The 21,092-nt window shown below is 41.3% G+C and overlaps 1 protein-coding gene across 1 annotated transcript; it reads left to right on the top strand.

Moving 5' to 3' along the window:
* Window positions 1-42: 42 nt before the first annotated feature.
* Window positions 43-21,014, top strand: LOC115826631 (mucin-5AC-like). Its single transcript, XM_030790511.1, has 35 exons — window positions 43-106; window positions 527-788; window positions 1,410-1,530; window positions 2,384-2,474; window positions 2,609-2,715; window positions 2,830-3,043; window positions 4,292-4,417; window positions 4,777-4,894; window positions 6,001-6,139; window positions 6,307-6,411; window positions 6,614-6,680; window positions 8,162-8,296; window positions 8,572-8,736; window positions 9,259-9,353; window positions 9,867-9,993; window positions 10,574-10,829; window positions 11,129-11,178; window positions 11,351-11,454; window positions 11,593-11,744; window positions 11,966-12,104; window positions 12,679-12,786; window positions 13,470-13,649; window positions 13,811-14,050; window positions 14,293-14,449; window positions 15,339-15,467; window positions 15,595-15,664; window positions 16,088-16,342; window positions 16,394-16,517; window positions 17,127-17,264; window positions 17,874-18,011; window positions 18,621-18,758; window positions 19,498-19,831; window positions 19,925-20,206; window positions 20,451-20,509; window positions 20,862-21,014. The coding sequence occupies exons 1-35, from the start codon at window positions 43-45 to the stop codon at window positions 21,012-21,014; spliced, it is 5,142 nt and encodes a 1,713-aa protein (XP_030646371.1).
* The last annotated feature ends 78 nt before the right edge of the window (window positions 21,015-21,092 follow it).

Here is a 21,092-nt window from a genome sequence, read left to right as displayed (position 1 = left end):
GAAAGAAACACTTTGGGGTGTCTCCTTAACATATTTACAATAATGGAGTTTTTGGACCAGGAACTTTATTACAAGGAGTCAGAGCAAAATTACATTGAGACAAGCTGTATTGAACAATTACAGTTGTTTAATTGTATGACACTATACCCAGAGGGACTTTGAACCAATGTACCACCAAAAGCTGGGTAGCCAAGGGCCTAAGGGTTAGAGAAGCAGGCTTGTGTCCGAAAAGTTGTTAGTTCGACTCCTTGAATTCACTGCTCACAGTGTGTGTGTGTGATCATGGAGATTTAAATTAAATTTTAATTTAATTGTCTTCATAAAAAAAACCCCTTCATTTGACCAAAATGAAATCATCAGTCTTCTTCAAAAATCAGCAGTCATGAATGACCAATCATCGACTGACACCACAAAAATATATCTGCATAATATCTATCTGTCTGACCTGTGTCTGCTGGAAAAGTTATAACAATTCAACAATTATAATATGTGTGTATATATATATATATCCACATTTCATCCACAGTTACACCCCAAGCACATAACAGTCAGATCTGCAGCACATGGGGAAACTTCCACTTCAAGACATTCGATGGAGATTTCTTCCAGCTTCCGTTCAGCTGTAACTACGTGCTGACCCGACCCTGTGACCCCGCAAACGGAGACTTTCTCATCCAGATGAGGAGGATGCTTGTGAATGGTGTTGCTACCATCAGCAACATCGCCATGAGGCTGGATGGAACCGTGATCAGGCTCTCCAATGCGTCCATCACGGTGGATGGTACAGTGTGAGTGACAGAGCACTGATGATAAGACTGAGATGGGAGATATAGGTCTATTGGATATAGGTCTATTATTCACAGTGTAATACATTGTGAATTGTGTGAACGGGCATTAGATTGGAATTTGGTTCAGCAAATGTTCTAGTCCACGTCATTCTCCATGATTCTTGCACTGACGTGTCAGAAAAGGGTTTTTTGTCAAATGTGCTGAGGATGTTTTGAAGATACTAACTCTCAGCTATTTAGGCCCAGTACTAGTGTGAGTCATAAATCTTATTTGTTTAGATAGATAGATGGATAGATAAATGGATAGATAGATAGATAGATAGATAGATAGATAGATAGATAGATAGATAGATAGATAGACAAACAAAAATGTACAAAAGTACTTTTGGAGGTGCTGATTATTTTCATTTCACAAGTATCAAAGCAAAAGCCTTTTGTAGAGGAAAAATATTCAGATCTCCAGTTTTCAGATTCAGTTTCCATTTTTGTTTTTTTGGGTTTTTGTTTTTTTTGTTACAAAGTTGAAAACATAACACTGTTACTAAGTCGCATGTATAAACCAAAAGGACACATTAGTTCATTGTACATGTGCACCTGCTCATACCTTTCCCTCCCACACAGAGTGCCTCTGCCTTTCTACAAAGATGCACTTCGCATTGAGAAAACCTATTCCTACATCAAGATATCAGACAAACAGGGATCAGGGCCAGTGGTCTTTTGGAATCAGGATGACGCTCTCTTGGTAATGACAACCTGAGTCCTCCCATTAAAACCATGGCTATACCAACAGCATTGTTCACATGAGACCTGACTCAAAGATGTGATCAGTGCATCATAAGGCTTTTAGCAGAAAACGGCTCTGAGCATTTTAAGAATTCTTAAATACATCTATCACGTTTTTAGAAACCCAAAGATAACCCTTATCTTAAATTGAATCAGAAAATAAATACCACAAAGAGGCAAGACATTCTTGCTTTTGGATTAGTTGATAGCCAAACAATACAATATAAGGCAACTTTAGGTCAGGTCTATCAGAGTATCTGAAATACTTTACTGTATAATATGCAGTTATACAAGTTTGAAGGCATCTGCTGGTCACATCTGATAGCTATGCGGTGCTCATCCATTGATGACCTATCCTTTATATACTACTAGTCACAGAGAATATCCAAACCTGCAGGCAAAAATAATATTATCAGTGATGATGATGATAATGGCCTTTTCTAAAGGCTAATGGTAAACAGGCATAGCATTTTGCTGCTAAAATGAAAACTATTTAAAGTAAATTTCAGGACTTACAAAATATAATGCAAATACAAAGAGTTGAAGTATGAACAAAATGGAATTTCATCTAATTTGCTTATTTATTTATTTATTTATTTATTTTGGGGAGAGGTGTCATTTTCATTCTTGTGGCTTCTCTTGCACTCTGATCAGGCAATTACCGTTAGAATGGATCACTAAGCTAGAAATCTATATGTAATTTACTGTCAACCCTGATCTTTATTCCTGAAATTTTCTCTTAATGTTATTGATTGTTTTCAGTAACAGAACATTGCCAGATGTAACTTATTTGTTACCAATGTCCTCTGCAGATTGAACTTCCCACAAAGTACAGAAACCAGACGTGTGGTTTGTGTGGAGATTTTAACGGCCTCCCGGTTTACAACGAATTCATTCAAAATGGTAAATGTGAAATGTTTCAAATCAAATACATGTCTAATAAACATGACTTATGCAAACAATAATTCATGTGTATGTGAGTGTGTGTTTGTAGAATGTAAAAAAGCAACTGTAAATTCCTTTTAAATACATTTAAGGTGAGCGACTCAGTCCTGCTGATTACAGCTATTTATGGAAGGAGGACAGCCCAACTGAGACCTGTACGGAAATTGAGCTGAATTCTCGTGAACAGTGTCAAAATCAGGTATGAACAAGGACAAGATAGGCTTAATCTCCATCCAACACTGATACCTAACCAGTTTAACTTCCTACCTCAGCAAAGCCTGGTTTGTAAGAACCCTGTCTGCTCCTTTCACAGACTCGGGAGTGTGAGGCGCTGTTTGCGAGGTCAGCGTTCAGTAACTGTCAGGATCTGCTGCCCATGGAGCCGTTTGTGGAGGCGTGTCTGAGAGACAAGTGTCAGTGCAAGGGGAGCCAGGAGGCATGTCTGTGTAACACGGTGACTGAGTTCTCCCGCCAGTGTGTGCATGCATATGGCACCCCACAGACATGGAGGTCGGAGTCTTTCTGCAGTACGTATCTTTGGGCGGGAGATGCATTAAACACACAGAACTTAGAGAGAGGCTGGGGGAAAGATGTGGACTTGCATTGAACTGTGAGCAAGGGGGCTGGTTGAATAAGTTTACGACCTTAACCAGAACTTTGTAAAACATTTTGAAAATCGATGGCTATGTTTTCAGACCGCTAAGAGAGGCTATCCAGTTCCAGGTCATTCCAGTATGTCTGACATATTGGAAAGGGTACTGTGAAAGAGCAAAAAGCCATGTGGATTTTGATGTTGTCCGATCCATTCTGGGATTTAAATTTTGATACAAATCAGATATCTGCGAATTCAGCTGACGTCTAAACTCTGCGATGCCATTCTTATTTGTTTCAATATGACCACGACAGGGAGCAGCAGAGTTGTTTGTCTATGCTCTTGCAATGAGCTACTATGTCCTCTAGGGCAGCCCCGGACTAGAGGTTAGAGAACCGGGCTTGTGACCGAAGGGTCGCCAGTCCGATTCCCGGGACCGACATCCACGGCTGTGCGCCCTTGGCACCACAACACCCCCATGGGCACAGGGAATGCTGCCCACTGCTCCCGCGTGCGGTGCGCAGCGTGTGCTCACTGGTGTGTAAGGATGGGTTAAATGCAGGGAACAAATTCACTGCTCACTGTTCAAGGTGTGTGTGTGGAATTCTATCTCTATTTCTCGTCTCTTTGAGGGGCCAGTGGTGTGACTGGGTCCGAGGGTCATACAGGACAGCGGGGTTAAAAGTAGCCATGTCGAGAAAGAACAAAAAGCCTAAATGTTCATCCAGTTTGGATGGGGACTTGAACAACAGTCTCACTCACTCTCTCTCTCTCTCTCTCTCTCGCTCTCTTTCTTCTGTTCATAGCAGTTATCAGGAGTGATAAACATGATTTGAACTGCCTAATGTAACAGAATTGAGCTCTGAAGTCTGAGGTGTAAACAGGCCACTTACTCTGATTATGATAAGGAACAACCTCATAGGGTTTACTTCCTTCCTACATGACGTTTGACGTTGTGCTAAGGGATGAGGATCCAGGTCAAATTTTGTATTCATTGGCAAAAGATCAAATATTTCACTCTAGACCAGGTCTGTGTCATCACATCAATGATCTAAGTCACGACAGCACCCCTTCAAATCATAATGACGGTTTATGGTTCAAACATGTTGTTACTCTAATGTTTTTTACTGCACTAAGAAGATATTTGCTGAATTTGTGGTGTTTGTTTTTGGGGTGGTGGCAGAGAAGGCATGCCCGCTCAACATGGAGTATAAAGAGTGCGGGAGCCCATGTGTGGATACGTGCACTAACCCAGACGAGAGGGAACTGTGTGATGAGCACTGCACTGACGGCTGTTTCTGTCCCAATGGTAACAACTCACCGTCTGTCTCACAGAAAACACTATCAGCGTTTAACAAACCGCACACAGAAACTGGGAAACATAGATGAATAGGGTCCAGTGACAACCTCCTTTACAATATTGACTCCCACTCACTGTTAAATGACTACAATATTGACTCCCACTAACTGTTAAATGATTCTACATTGAGTGTCCTCTCTCAGTAGTCATTCATGAGCTACATCAATTTATTTTTTTTTTTGGCCAGAACTTAAGGTCCTGGATATATCATGTGAACCTGACATGTTATATAAAACAGTGTATCACGTTCATTTCACATTATCACGTAAATCAAACTATATCCTTTGTATGGTGTCCTCTGTCTCCAGGCACTGTGTTTGATGACATCACACAGACGGGCTGTGTTCCAGTGAAACAGTGTCCATGTGTCCACAAGGGAAAACCGTATCAGTCAGGAGAGTCCTACGCAACGACCTGTCAGAGATGGTAAAGAGAGTAATCATCAGAAAATTTCATTCAACCTACCGATTTCACTTCAGGTTTAGACAGATGTGGTTATATAGTTTCAAGTTTATTTAGAGCCCAATATGACTGTTTACAGTCTCAAAGGGCTTTACATGCCCACAACAAACAAAACAGGATGCCACCCCCTGAGTTAATCCTCATGATGGGCAAGAAAAAACTACCCAAAAACCCAGGTGTGACAGGAGTAACGGAAAAAATAGAAATCTTGAGAAGGACCACAGAAAAAGGAGACCTCTTCTTGTCCAGACAGGTGTGCAATAGGTACCAACCCAGCGGGCAATTACAATTTCAAGTAAATACAATCAGATGACAAACAAAGGGGATGGCGATGCTGACAGGGGGCTGACAGAGGGATGAAAGATGAGAACACCAGGATGGATCGGTCCGGAGGGCAGGAGGAGTCAGGATCACTGGTAGCTGAGGAGTAATATGTGTGGCTCAATAGAGAGAGAAAGAGAGAGAGAGAGAGAGAGAGAGAGAGAGAGAGAGAGAAAGAGAGAGAGAGAGACATTGTTCGATATGTTCATTGCCACATAATGGTTAAAGGACAATGTACATCGTGTGTCGAGTGCAGGCAGGGACTCCAGCAAGACTCACTATTACAGCCTAGCTAAAAGGGAGCGCTAGAGGGTATTACGGACATGAGGGCACTCTATAGCACTTTATACAACAGAGTTTGTCACAAAGCTGCTTTACAAGATAATGGGCTTGTTAACATGCAGCGAGTAAGCCTGAGGTAACAGTAGTGTCAATATTACCTTAGGCTGAAATGGATTCCTTGAAAGATATGAGGTTGTTTTGTGTATAAACTAAGAGTAGTTATTCTGGCCATTGACACCTATATCATATAAAGCACCGTCTTATTTTCCATAGATAAATACTGTGTGTGTGTGTGTGTGTGTGTGTGTGTGTGTGTGCGTGTGCGCGTCTGTGTGTGCGTCTGTGTGTTTGAGTCTGTGTAAATATTGACAACACAGCTATTCCAGGATGTCTGATGTTTTCTAAATTCAAATGCTCACCCATGCAAACATAGTGGAGATGAGTCAGTCTACCTTTTTTTTATGCAGTACCTGCTCCTCGGGACAATGGACATGTGAAGACTTGAAATGTCCTGGCATCTGCTCTGTTGTGGGCGGAGCCCATATCTCCACCTTCGATGGCAAAGAATACACCTTCCATGGAGACTGCACCTACGTTCTTGCTAAGGTCTGTCTTTTCACAACAAAAAGACCCTTTTGAATACCTTTTCATATAGAATTGCTTCTTTCTTTTGTTGTAAAATATGCTATACTCTTCTGTCTTACCATTAATGCTTGGTTGTATCATCACAACACCAAATCACAAAATTAAAAAGATGGCTCTGGTTTCTGCAGACCAACAGGAGTGCTCTAAAAATTGATGGCAGTATTGTAAAATGTGGTAAAGTTGCCACACAAACATGTCTGACCGCTGTGAAGATTGCCCTATCAACAAACATGGTAATGTCACTATTTATTTAATTCATATTTAAATGAATAAATGAATGAATTAATTAATCGATAAATAGATAAAGAGGGCCACTGTTGAATTGCTCACTAAATGTAACAGCTTAAACTGTCACGTTTCGTTGCTAAATCAGACTGAAATGATGAAGCTATTTTGCAAATTGTTTTTTTCTGTCTTTGTTTGTCTTACAAAAAGTTTGTCATTAAATCCTCTGGGGAAGTGGAGCTGAATGGATTTTCTACAAAGATTCCAGTTTTACGAGGTGATTCATCCGTTATAAAGACGATTTAATGTCGGCTCAGCACGCTTAAATATAGCTATAGTAATTTAACAGTTTAACCCGTCGGATGACTCAACAAATGCTCTGTTTGGACAATGTGTTCCAATCGGAATTTACTTACATTTTGGATTGTGTAAATTAAGAATGAACACAGCAGATCTGTACAATTCAGGACGAAATCGTTAAAAAGCAACATCGCAAAGTGTGATGAAAGTATGGCAACAGTTTGTAAGTGAGTGAAATAAACCATGAATTTCCCAGTGCTTACCTGGTTAATTTATCTGTCGTATAGTGTGATGTGCAAGAAAGCTGTAACTGAAATAATAACAGGGTAAAAGGACACAAACAGCTCGTAAGTAGAAGTTACCTGGTTAATCAGCTGGCGAATGATTTGTTTGGTATAAAGCAGTGCCATCGGTGGGAACAATATAAAATGTGCTCTGCTGTTGTGTAGTGTCAGGGATATGCGGCTCATTGAAATTAAGGTAGCCTATGCCACTGAGCTACCAATAATACAAAGAATAATCACATACATATTATTCATGGAATGCGCATTTTTTCAGGTATATGTCATGTTTGTTTTTTTTCTATGCGTGGGAATGAGTCATCTAAGCATAATGAATACTGATGATGAATGTCTCTTTTGTGATGTCGTCAGAAAAAAAAAAGCCAATTTTGTGGAAAACGCGGAAATTACATGGCAGCACTGTATGAGGTTAGAGAAGTATCCTGAGGATTCTGTGTGCCTCTTCAGAGCAGGAGAATTTGATTTTTGTAACCCAGCTTTGGTACTGCAGTTTCACTGTAATTTCTCCGCCGCTTGGTGAAGGTAGCAGTACCGGTATTAACCACTAGATGGCATAATAGCAAAGAGACCAAACAAAGACAGGTAGATTAATCCTTCCCAGCAGCAAGACCACATAAATTCAACCTAAGTACCATTTTTATTTTGGGGTAGCGTCCTTCGTATATAATCACATGATAAAATGCATCAGCAATGATCAATGACCAATTACCTTGTGTAGTTTTGTCATTAACCTTTGCTATTATACTTTCTCTATATTGCAATTTGCTCTGCAAATACATGGATTAGAAGTTTCAACTCACTGCATATTATCTGTTCTGACACATAATGTAACAGTCACAGGCTAACTCACCAAGTAGCAAGTGGAAAAATATTTCTTTCAAGTAATTACAAACTGTTACCAAACCTTAACAATACATCTTAACTTTCTAAACTAAGTGCTGTCCATTCTTTTTTAATAAATCCAATGTAATCATTTACACAAAGAAAATGAGTCAACTGATAGTTACAGTAACTTTTACGGTGCTTATGAGCCATGTGGTTATTATTTACAGGATCTTGACATGACCAGTAGTAATTATGTGCTAACTCAGACCTGTTGTTTCGCTCGTTGTTCTCCTCCTCACTAAACTCCTCTCTATTTTTGCTCCCTTCACAGATTACATCACCATCTTCAGACCCTCCACCTTCTTCATCATTGTCAACACCCAGAGTCTCCGTCTGGAAATCCAGCTGGTCCCCATTATGCAGGTGTACATAGTGGCCAACTATGAGAGCAAAGGCCAACTGAGTGGTATGTGCCTCATATGATCCTCCCTCCCCAGTGTGACGGTACACAGAGACATGTAAACAAATGCCAGTATGCACACAGTGAGTGGCACCGCACAAGAACCTGAACCCAAGTTGGCATTCAGAACTCCATGCCACGGGTGCCATACCTCACGTATAAAGCAGTTCAACAATAACCTCCCACTGACACTGTTGTGATCCTGAAATAGTTACTTCCACAATTTTTCCCATGAAGTGCTGGTTACTGACAGTGATGTGTAATTCATAAATCCATCGCAGGTCTGTGCGGCAACTTTAACGACGTCCAATCAGATGACTTCAAGACGGAGTTGGGTTTGACGGAGGGAACAGCTGTGACATTCGCCAACACGTGGAAAACCATGGCTTCCTGCCCGGATGTGGCACAGAGCCAAGCAGATTCCTGCAGCATGAATGTGGATAAAGGTAAAACCACTCTCACCTTGACATATCCTATGTCTCTGTCCACTTCAGTATACACCGGTTGACATTCAGCTGCCTTTATGTTTATACTCATATGCACTGTCATAATTGTTAACTGTTATTGTACTGTATATTGCTACTGTACTGAATGTTCTTGTAACTCTTTGACCGAATCATTCATTAATTTAGTCACACTCCTTATAAATACTTTCATACCATCAACAGTTATTCGCCGGAAGCATGACATAAATATAACTACATCTTTAGACCTACGTCTGGAGTCAAACATCGTGGTTTTTTATAGGCCAAAAGGGGCAGGGTCATGACTGCATGTTATCTTTGGGAAACTGGGGAAAACAGGACAAATATATGTGACTCCAGCCAGTCATTTTCTCCACATACAGTTCAGTCACACAGACACTGTTACAGATGAAACAGCACTGAATGAAATTGAATCTTTTTTGTGTGTGTGTGTGTGTGTGTGTGTGTGTGTTGTTGCTGTTGTTGTTTTGTTTTCTTTTTCAGAGAAATATGCAAAGGACTGGTGTTCACTGCTAACACAAAAAAATGGAGTTTTCACACCGTGTCACACAGAAATTAACCCCGACGGCTACAAAGAAGTAATGCTTATTATATATTTAATAAAACCTGTCAACAACTGCATATAAAAAAAGCATACTTTAAATGTGATTACATATTAAATACTAAAGGACACTGATTTTCAAGTAAATCACATCAGAATAGTGAACTATGAAGCATACTGGATGCAGACTTTCTCAGTTGCTGCATATATATATATATACAGTACCAGTCAAAAGTTTGGACACATGTATTTATTGAAGGGTTTCTCTTTATTTTTATTATTTTCTACATTGTACTTTTACACTTTTTTTTTTTTTTGCTTACTACATCATTTATGTTATTTCATAGTTTTGATACCTTCATAATTGTTCTACAATGTAGAAAATAAAAATAATAAACAGAAAGAAAAACCACTGAATTAGAAGCTGTGTCCAAACCTTTGCCTGGTACTGTATATATACATGTGTATATACTCACACACACACACACACACAATACATACATATCTATATATATATATATATATATATTGTTTTTTCTACTTTTGTTAGAGATGTGTGTATGACACCTGTAACTGTGAGAACAGTGAGGAGTGCCTGTGCGCAGCTCTGTCCAGTTACGTCCAGGCCTGTGCCTCTACAGGTGTGCTGCTTCAGAACTGGAGAAACTCCACCTGTGGTAAGATCCCATTCACAACACAGAGACCGCACCAGTGATTCATACTGTTAAAATGAAATGTCTTTACACTCTAAAACTACCGCTGTCTGAGTTAAAGGAAAGGTGTAAGCCTTTTTAAATTGGAAAATGGTGATTTGAAAATGGTTTTTGGAAAATAATACTGGGGGGGAAATGTTCTCTGGTGAACGACAAAGATCAAACAATTATGCTTAACAGGACTAACAGTTTCAATGAATTTGTCCCAATGAACAAAACAATGAGTTAGTGGATTAATCTGTAATATACTGATGGGCAGATGAAAGGACCAGTAACAAATGGAGCGAATGAGCACTTTTTGTACAGACCAAGTTGGTCAAATAATTGTTCTTACAATAATGTCAGAGTAAAATATGCCATAGAAAGGGTCTAAAAAGGAGTCCCCACCGAGAACAAACTGCAATGGAGCTGAGATTGTAGCCGTGTTTGAACATGCAGCTGCTTTAAAAGGGAAAAGTGATCTTATTCATTAAGAGAAGAATAATTTTATGGATTTAATTAATTGAGTGAGTTCTCATGTAGAATGCTTGTCCTTGTTGTTTAGGCAAATTCTCAGAGGAGTGTCCAAACAGCATGGAGTATTCATACAACATGACCAGCTGTGGCCGAACCTGCAAATCCATAGGTGAGAGAGACCACACCTGTGAAGTCCAGCACCTGCCCTTGGACGGCTGTGGCTGTGCCCAGGGAACCTACCTGAACGATGTTAACGAGTGTGTGCCTGCCTCAGCCTGCCCCTGTTACTATAACAACGAAATTGTGAAGCCAGAGCATGTTGTCAGCATGGATGGTGCCACCTGGTGAGGTCACAATATATTGTGGTGTGTGTATGTGTTTGTGAGTGTGTGTGTGTGTGTGTGTGCGCATGTGTCTGTGTGTGCGTCTGTATCTGTGTGTGTGTGTGTTTGGGAGGAGTTGGGGGCTGACTACTTTGAGTATCTTTGGAAATAAATTTGTGAGACTTACATGAGGCACAGTTTCAATGAATAAATGACTCACTGTCAGGACATTTCACATGTTGACATGTCATCATTCGGTGACCTACACAGCTTCCCATGTTATTGACACCCTCACAATATTTGTCTCTATCTGTTAACAGTACATGTAGGCACGGAAGCTTACACTGCACTGGACTTAAGAGGATGCAAAGTAAGCCCCACCTGATTATTTCATATCATCGCAACTCCATGAATTTGATTGCCTTTCACTGACAGAGGAAAAATGATGCTTAACAATTACATCATTAAACAGACACAACAGTTTGCTCATGTTGCTCGTGTACGTTTGGTGTGCGTGTGCGTGTGCGTGTTTGTGTGTGTAGCCTGCAAGAAGCCTATGGTTTACTTCAACTGCTCAGACTCAGCACCTGGAGCCAAAGGAGCAGAATGCCAGAAAAGCTGTGGCACCACAGATACAATGACCTGCGTAAGAGACACAGTGATGTGACCTGGAATGGGATCGATGATGGATTATTGTACTGATCAGTTACTTACATATACCTGAGATGGGGCAAATATTCATTCTATCCTAAACATATTTGGTTTGATTTGTCTGCTGCTGCAGGTGAGCTCTGGATGTGTGTCTGGGTGTGTGTGTCCAGACGGCCTGCTGTCCGACGGGAAAGGAGGGTGTGTGAAAGAGGACGACTGCCCCTGTATCCATAACGGAGAATCCTACCAGTCTGGACAAGACATTGGAGTAGACTGCAACAAATGGTGAGCACTATACCCATGCCATTAAGATCGATCACAAAAACTAAATCAGTTTTTATATCGATGGTCCAATATAGACTAGTTTGCTTCTTCATCCCAGTTAAATTCCTCCTTATATTTCAGACTGGCTGATTTAATGTGTCCTCGACAGGGTAATTTTACAATCACTGACACAGTCAGTGCACTAAACTTGTTAAATATTTTCTGTTGATTATTTATGCTAGTACTTGCAGAAAAGGGAAATGGGAATGCACCAATTCTGAGTGTCCAGGAACATGTACCATTTATGGTGATGGCCATTATATCACTTTTGATGGACAGAGATACTTTTTCAATGGAGAATGTGAATACACCCTCTCACAGGTATGTCTGTATGAGGTGTTTTCCAACAAACACAGAGTCGTTATTTGACTCCATTGTCATTGTTTGTTTTTTACCACTTAGCCAATGCAGTGCAGAAATGTATCAGGCAAAATGATAAGACAGTATATTCGATTTGCATATCAGTTTTGTCCCATTTACTTGTTTGAAATTAATTTAAATTTGAGGACTTACAAATTAAAAATGACTTTTCTACAGAGAGACCAGGCTAAAACAGATGCATGCACAGAACCTACCTTAAAGACATGTTAGACAATATGAAACAGTATGAAAGTACTCAAACCCATGACTGACTATTACAAGACTATCACTGCTATTTTCAGTATCTTGCTCTACATCTAGAATCATCACCTAAAATCACTTTCAAATTCTTGTCTACAAATTTTCTTACAACAATGTAAAAAAAAAAAAAACCCCAAAAAAACAACAACCTTTAACCAGTTTCCTGTACATATGCTGCCTATTCACTATTAACCATTTGCTATTTTTGTAAGTACCTGTCAGCTTGTGCTGAACGAACAGGGGTAAATACATTAAATCTAACTCTTGCCTCCAGGATTTCTGTACTGGAAGCTTGGGAGGCTCTTTCCGCATCATCACGGAGAATATTCCCTGCGGAACAACTGGTACAACCTGTTCCAAGGCTATTAAGCTGTTCCTGGGGGTGAGGATACTTTTCCAGTCTAGTCACTCACAAAAAAAAAAAACCCCTGAAATATCTGAAATGTCACTGCTTACGGTGTGATATGGTACTTGATTAAAATTTAACCAATCAAGCCATAGTTAACATCATTAGCTCAGTCTATGCAATTACTGATTGATCACTTATGAGGAAATCTTGCATGGTCTTTTTTATCTTATCTTCCAAGTCCAGAACCAACTCAAATAATCAATGTCCAGTTGTGCACCATCTCACATAAACTGGTATAATTAAACTTTGTTAGCAAGGCTTCTAGAATAAGATCACAGATACTGCCAAAATGCAAAGAGAAGCCATGGACGAAAAAACCTAAGCACCAGTGACCCAGAAATAGTCTTAGATTAAAATTATTCTGACTCAACTGTGGCACTGATTGATGAAGTACAAACTATTAGAGATATGCAAAAATGTTACTGGATTTTGAATGTTAGATAGATAGATAGACAGACAGACAGACAAACAGATAGATAGATAGATAGATAGATAGATAGATAGATAGATAGATAGATAGATAGATAGATAGATAGATAGATAGATAGATAGATAGATAGACTGACTGACCAACTGAATGACTTACTGGTTCTTGTGTTCGTTCATTAGTAATGAGCTCTGTTTATAACCTTGTGACACTGGCTTTTGACCCCCAGATAAATGAGTTTATTCTGTCAGAGGAAGCCATCAAGGTTTTCCAGCGCCAAAATGGAACAGAGATTCCCTACAAGGTCCACGTTCTTGGTATATATCTGGTGATTGAGTCAGAAAACGGGTTGATTGTCATTTGGGACAAGAAGACAAGTCTGAGGATCAAACTTGCATCCACATTCAAGGTAGGAAGAAAAACTGCAAAAAAAAAGAGCAAATGCACCCCAAATGATTACTTAAAGCTTATGACAAAGGAATGCAATCCATAAAACCTCTTTGCCTGGGTTAAATCAGGACACAACGAGGTCTCATTAAATCTTTTCAAATGGTGTTCTCTCCATTGTAGCAAAAGGTCTGTGGACTGTGTGGCAACTATGATGGAAGTGCACAAAATGACTTTGTGACCCGACGTGGAGAGGCCGTGGTTAATGTCCTGGATTTTGGGAACAGCTGGAGCGCCTCCTCCAGTTGCCCCAAAGCCGTCGGCCTTGGCGACCCCTGCAGCTCTAGACCTCACAGGCATTCCTGGGCCACCAGACAGTGCAGCATCCTCAAGAGCTCAGTGTTCAGCACCTGCCACAAACTGGTTTGTGCCAATCAGCACATGTGTCATCTTTATGCTCTGACTCAGGAAAACTCCTCCCCGTCTTGTTAGACTCTGACTTCTTTTTAATAGATTGAACATTCATCCTTTACATTCATGGGTGCTTTACATGTATAGGGGTATATAAAGGGTGTGCATATAACTGTATAGGCTACTCCTATAGATTCAAATGAAGTTGACCATGTGTCAAATGGAGTTCACCACATCATCTCTATCTCCAACAGGTGGACCATGGTCCATATTACGATGCCTGTGTTAGAGACACATGTGCGTGTGACACGGGTGGAGACTGTGAATGTTTCTGCTCTGCTGTAGCTGCCTACGCTGCAGCCTGCAGTGATAAGGGAGTCTGTATTTCTTGGAGAACCCCTAAGATCTGCCGTAAGTTAAGCATAACTTTCTTGCCTCTAAAATTAGTTTGTATAATACATTACAAATTATTAGCAAATATTAGCCCATTACAGCTACTCTAAAGCAGATCAGGTCGAAATTTCAGACATTCAATTTTGCCTCATCGATTTTGTTATTGGATCACCAAAGCCTGGCCCATTAAAAATGTTTAGTAATCTATTAAAATGAAAAGGAATAACTACAGTCTCTTTAAGGGAGGTGTTCAGTTGTTTTTGGGGGTTTTTTTTGGTGCTGGGTAGCTACAGAGTATGGCATTTAGACAAGCTGACTTACCATTACTTTTTACTTTTTTTTATTTTTTATTTAAGAGGTTGGTTAAGAAAAGGGTAATACTACAGCATATTGTTTTGGTATATTACAGCATAATTTTGTAACATGACATACATATCATAATACCTAACACTAGGGATAGTATAATATTCATAGAATAATCTCTATTATTGTCAGGCGTGCAATGGAGCTGGACCCAAATGCAAGACACGGTGATCGTGGTAACAAAAAGGAGGACTTTACTTCCAAAATGTAGACAAATAAACAGGTGCAAACAGGAACCAAAACTGGATATAAACAGTGCAGCCAAACAGTGTCTTCAAATAAACACAAACAACGATAGACAAAGGACAAATCAAACATAAGGGCTGAAATACAAAAGGAGAACTAAACTGGTGAAACATGATTGGTACAAATTAATGGTAAACCAAGGTTAATAAATAGAATAAACAGAATCAAGAGGGGGCGGAGACACACACGGAACAGTGGGCACAAGACATTTCAAAACAAAAGTCCAAAACGAGGTGCAGGCTGTGACAATTATGTTGTGTTTGTGCATTAAATTATTATTGTAATTATTTTTGTGCAGCTCTTTTCTGTGACTACTATAATCCACCTGGTGAGTGTGAATGGCATTACAAAGCCTGTGGCCCTAAATGCTTGAAAACCTGTGCAAACCCCACTGGAGAATGCAACAGTCTTATCCCCCATGTGGAAGGTAAGCACTGTAAATACTAACGTATTTTTTTCTCTCTCTGAAATTATACTGCTTTGCTCGCAGTTTCAGAAACAGTACCAGAGTGGTTAGACCAAATGTGGTATTATCTGTGTGTGCGTTTTTGTAGGATGCTTTCCAGTGTGTCCCCCTGAAAAGCCTCTTCTCGATGAGAGGACCTTCAAATGTGTTTCAGGTCAGCATGGATTATTTTACGAGTCATTCAATTTGAATTCAGGCAGACATTGGACTTTTTGCTACCCAGACCTACCTATATTAATTTGAAAATAAAATAAAATAAAATAAAAATAGAACATTAATCTATGTGAGTACATTTCGATGTATTGGACAATAAATAGAGAGAGATTTAAATTCTGTCACAAAACATTACCGGGTCTCTTTTTCAATTATATCCAACTAATTCTAACATCTGAGGGTGATCTACACTAAAGCTCAACAATGCAAAGATGGATGTAGGTGTCATGTACAGCTCCTAGAATGAAACAAATAAATAATTGTGAATAATTTTTCCAAATTATTCACATGTGATTTAAACACAACACAATGGGAAAAACATTTATGAGTACATATTCATATACTAAGAAGTGCAAATATTTTAACAGACTGCCTCACAACAACAACAACTACCACCACTACTATTACTACTACCACTGCTTCCCCCACAACAACAAGCACCACTACAACAACAACTACAGAGACCCCGACAACTACGGAAACCCCAACCACCACTACAACAGTAGAAACTCCAATCACAACCACAGAAACTCCCACCACTACCACTACGACCACAACAACAGAAAGCCCAACAACTACGCAGACCACCACGTCAACCACAGGAAGTCCCACAACATCTGGAAGTTCGACCACTGAAACCCCTACCACAACAACTGCAAGCCCAACAACAACAGAGACCCCGACTACAACACCTACCACCACCACCACCACCACTTCAACTACAGAAACCACAACAACAACAACAACGGGAAGCACAACGACTATTTCTCCAACTCCATGCTCTCCCAAGTGCACATGGTCCGACTGGATTAGCAACAGCTATCCTAATCAAACTAATGGAGGAGATTTTGAATCTATTTCAGATCTGGCACAGTCTGGGGAAATTCCTTGCAGGAAACCTACAAACATTCAATGTAGGATGAAGGCTACAGAAATACCATACGAACAGGCGGGTCAAACAGTTCAATGCGATGTGTCTGTCGGTCTGGTATGTAGGAATCAAGATCAATCTCCTGTACCACAGTGTTACAATTATGAAATACGGGTTCAGTGCTGTGAGAATACATGCACCACTACTTCCCCCACCACAACTCCAAGCACAGAAACAACCACCACTACAACAACAACTACAGAAATCCCAAGCACAACAACAGAAACCTCTACCACAACCACTACATCAGCAAAAACAACTGTGAGCCCAACAACAACACAGACACCAAGCACAACATCAACTACCACCACTACAACCACAGAAACTCCAATCACAACCACAGAAACTCCCACCACTACCACTACGACCACAACAACAGAAAGCCCAACAACTACGCAGACCACCACGTCAACCACAGGAAGTCCCACAACATCTGGAAGTTCGACCACTGAAACCCCTACCACAACAACTGCAAGCCCAACAACAACAGAGACCCCGACTACAACACCTACCACCACCACCACCACCACTTCAACTACAGAAACCACAACAACAACAACAACGGGAAGCACAACGACTATTTCTCCAACTCCATGCTCTCCCAAGTGCACATGGTCCGACTGGATTAGCAACAGCTATCCTAATCAAACTAATGGAGGAGATTTTGAATCTATTTCAGATCTGGCACAGTCTGGGGAAATTCCTTGCAGGAAACCTACAAACATTCAATGTAGGATGAAGGCTACAGAAATACCATACGAACAGGCGGGTCAAACAGTTCAATGCGATGTGTCTGTCGGTCTGGTATGTAGGAATCAAGATCAAACTCCTGTACCACAGTGTTCCAATTATGAAATACGGGTTCAGTGCTGTGAGAATACATGCACCACTACTTCCCCCACCACAACTCCAAGCACAGCAACAACCACCACTACAACAACAACTACAGAAATCCCAAGCACAACAACAGAAACCTCTACCACAACCACTACATCAGCAACAACAACTGTAAGCCCAACAACAACACAGACACCAAGCACAACATCAACTACCACCACTACAACCACAGAAACTCCAATCACAACCACAGAAACTCCCACCACTACCACTACGACCACAACAACAGAAAGCCCAACAACTACGCAGACCACCACGTCAACCACAGGAAGTCCCACAACATCTGGAAGTTCGACCACTGAAACCCCTACCACAACAACTGCAAGCCCAACAACAACAGAGACCCCGACTACAACACCTACCACCACCACCACCACCACTTCAACTACAGAAACCACAACAACAACAACAACGGGAAGCACAACGACTATTTCTCCAACTCCATGCTCTCCCAAGTGCACATGGTCCGACTGGATTAGCAACAGCTATCCTAATCAAACTAATGGAGGAGATTTTGAATCTATTTCAGATCTGGCACAGTCTGGGGAAATTCCTTGCAGGAAACCTACAAACATTCAATGTAGGATGAAGGCTACAGAAATACCATACGAACAGGCGGGTCAAACAGTTCAATGCGATGTGTCTGTCGGTCTGGTATGTAGGAATCAAGATCAAACTCCTGTACCACAGTGTTCCAATTATGAAATACGGGTTCAGTGCTGTGAGAATACATGCACCACTACTTCCCCCACCACAACTCCAAGCACAGAAACAACCACCACTACAACAACAACTACAGAAATCCCAAGCACAACAACAGAAACCTCTACCACAACCACTACATCAGCAAAAACAACTGTGAGCCCAACAACAACACAGACACCAAGCACAACATCAACTACCACCACTACAACCACAGAAACTCCAATCACAACCACAGAAACTCCCACCACTACCACTACGACCACAACAACAGAAAGCCCAACAGCTACGCAGACCACCACGTCAACCACAGGAAGTCCCACAACATCTGGAAGTTCGACCACTGAAACCCCTACCACAACAACTGCAAGCCCAACAACAACAGAGACCCCGACTACAACACCTACCACCACCACCACCACCACTTCAACTACAGAAACCACAACAACAACAACAACGGGAAGCACAACGACTATTTCTCCAACTCCATGCTCTCCCAAGTGCACATGGTCCGACTGGATTAGCAACAGCTATCCTAATCAAACTAATGGAGGAGATTTTGAATCTATTTCAGATCTGGCACAGTCTGGGGAAATTCCTTGCAGGAAACCTACAAACATTCAATGTAGGATGAAGGCTACAGAAATACCATACGAACAGGCGGGTCAAACAGTTCAATGCGATGTGTCTGTCGGTCTGGTATGTAGGAATCAAGATCAAACTCCTGTACCACAGTGTTCCAATTATGAAATACGGGTTCAGTGCTGTGAGAATACATGCACCACTACTTCCCCCACCACAACTCCAAGCACAGAAACAACCACCACTACAACAACAACTACAGAAATCCCAAGCACAACAACAGAAACCTCTACCACAACCACTACATCAGCAACAACAACTGTAAGCCCAACAACAACACAGACACCAAGCACAACATCAACTACCACCACTACAACAGTAGAAACTCCAATCACAACCACAGAAACTCCCACCACTACCACTACGACCACAACAACAGAAAGCCCAACAACTACGCAGACCACCACGTCAACCACAGGAAGTCCCACAACATCTGGAAGTTCGACCACTGAAACCCCTACCACAACAACTGCAAGCCCAACAACAACAGAGACCCCGACTACAACACCTACCACCACCACCACCACCACTTCAACTACAGAAACCACAACAACAACAACAACGGGAAGCACAACGACTATTTCTCCAACTCCATGCTCTCCCAAGTGCACATGGTCCGACTGGATTAGCAACAGCTATCCTAATCAAACTAATGGAGGAGATTTTGAATCTATTTCAGATCTGGCACAGTCTGGGGAAATTCCTTGCAGGAAACCTACAAACATTCAATGTAGGATGAAGGCTACAGAAATACCATACGAACAGGCGGGTCAAACAGTTCAATGCGATGTGTCTGTCGGTCTGGTATGTAGGAATCAAGATCAAACTCCTGTACCACAGTGTTCCAATTATGAAATACGGGTTCAGTGCTGTGAGAATACATGCACCACTACTTCCCCCACCACAACTCCAAGCACAGAAACAACCACCACTACAACAACAACTACAGAAATCCCAAGCACAACAACAGAAACCTCTACCACAACCACTACATCAGCAACAACAACTGTAAGCCCAACAACAACACAGACACCAAGCGCAACATCAACTACCACCACTACAACCACAGAAACTCCAATCACAACCACAGAAACTCCCACCACTACCACTACGACCACAACAACAGAAAGCCCAACAACTACGCAGACCACCACGTCAACCACAGGAAGTCCCACAACATCTGGAAGTTCGACCACTGAAACCCCTACCACAACAACTGCAAGCCCAACAACAACAGAGACCCCGACTACAACACCTACCACCACCACCACCACCACTTCAACTACAGAAACCACAACAACAACAACAACGGGAAGCACAACGACTATTTCTCCAACTCCATGCTCTCCCAAGTGCACATGGTCCGACTGGATTAGCAACAGCTATCCTAATCAAACTAATGGAGGAGATTTTGAATCTATTTCAGATCTGGCACAGTCTGGGGAAATTCCTTGCAGGAAACCTACAAACATTCAATGTAGGATGAAGGCTACAGAAATACCATACGAACAGGCGGGTCAAACAGTTCAATGCGATGTGTCTGTCGGTCTGGTATGTAGGAATCAAGATCAAACTCCTGTACCACAGTGTTCCAATTATGAAATACGGGTTCAGTGCTGTGAGAATACATGCACCACTACTTCCCCCACCACAACTCCAAGCACAGAAACAACCACCACTACAACAACAACTACAGAAATCCCAAGCACAACAACAGAAACCTCTACCACAACCACTACATCAGCAACAACAACTGTAAGCCCAACAACAACACAGACACCAAGCACAACATCAACTACCACCACTACAACCACAGAAACTCCAATCACAACCACAGAAACTCCCACCACTACCACTACGACCACAACAACAGAAAGCCCAACAACTACGCAGACCACCACGTCAACCACAGGAAGTCCCACAACATCTGGAAGTTCGACCACTGAAACCCCTACCACAACAACTGCAAGCCCAACAACAACAGAGACCCCGACTACAACACCTACCACCACCACCACCACCACTTCAACTACAGAAACCACAACAACAACAACAACGGGAAGCACAACGACTATTTCTCCAACTCCATGCTCTCCCAAGTGCACATGGTCCGACTGGATTAGCAACAGCTATCCTAATCAAACTAATGGAGGAGATTTTGAATCTATTTCAGATCTGGCACAGTCTGGGGAAATTCCTTG

The sequence above is a fragment of the Chanos chanos genome, chromosome 13, assembly GCF_902362185.1.
Source record: "Chanos chanos chromosome 13, fChaCha1.1, whole genome shotgun sequence".
Classification (NCBI taxonomy): Eukaryota; Metazoa; Chordata; class Actinopteri; order Gonorynchiformes; family Chanidae; genus Chanos; species Chanos chanos.
This window is presented reverse-complemented; position numbering and strand designations above follow the sequence as displayed.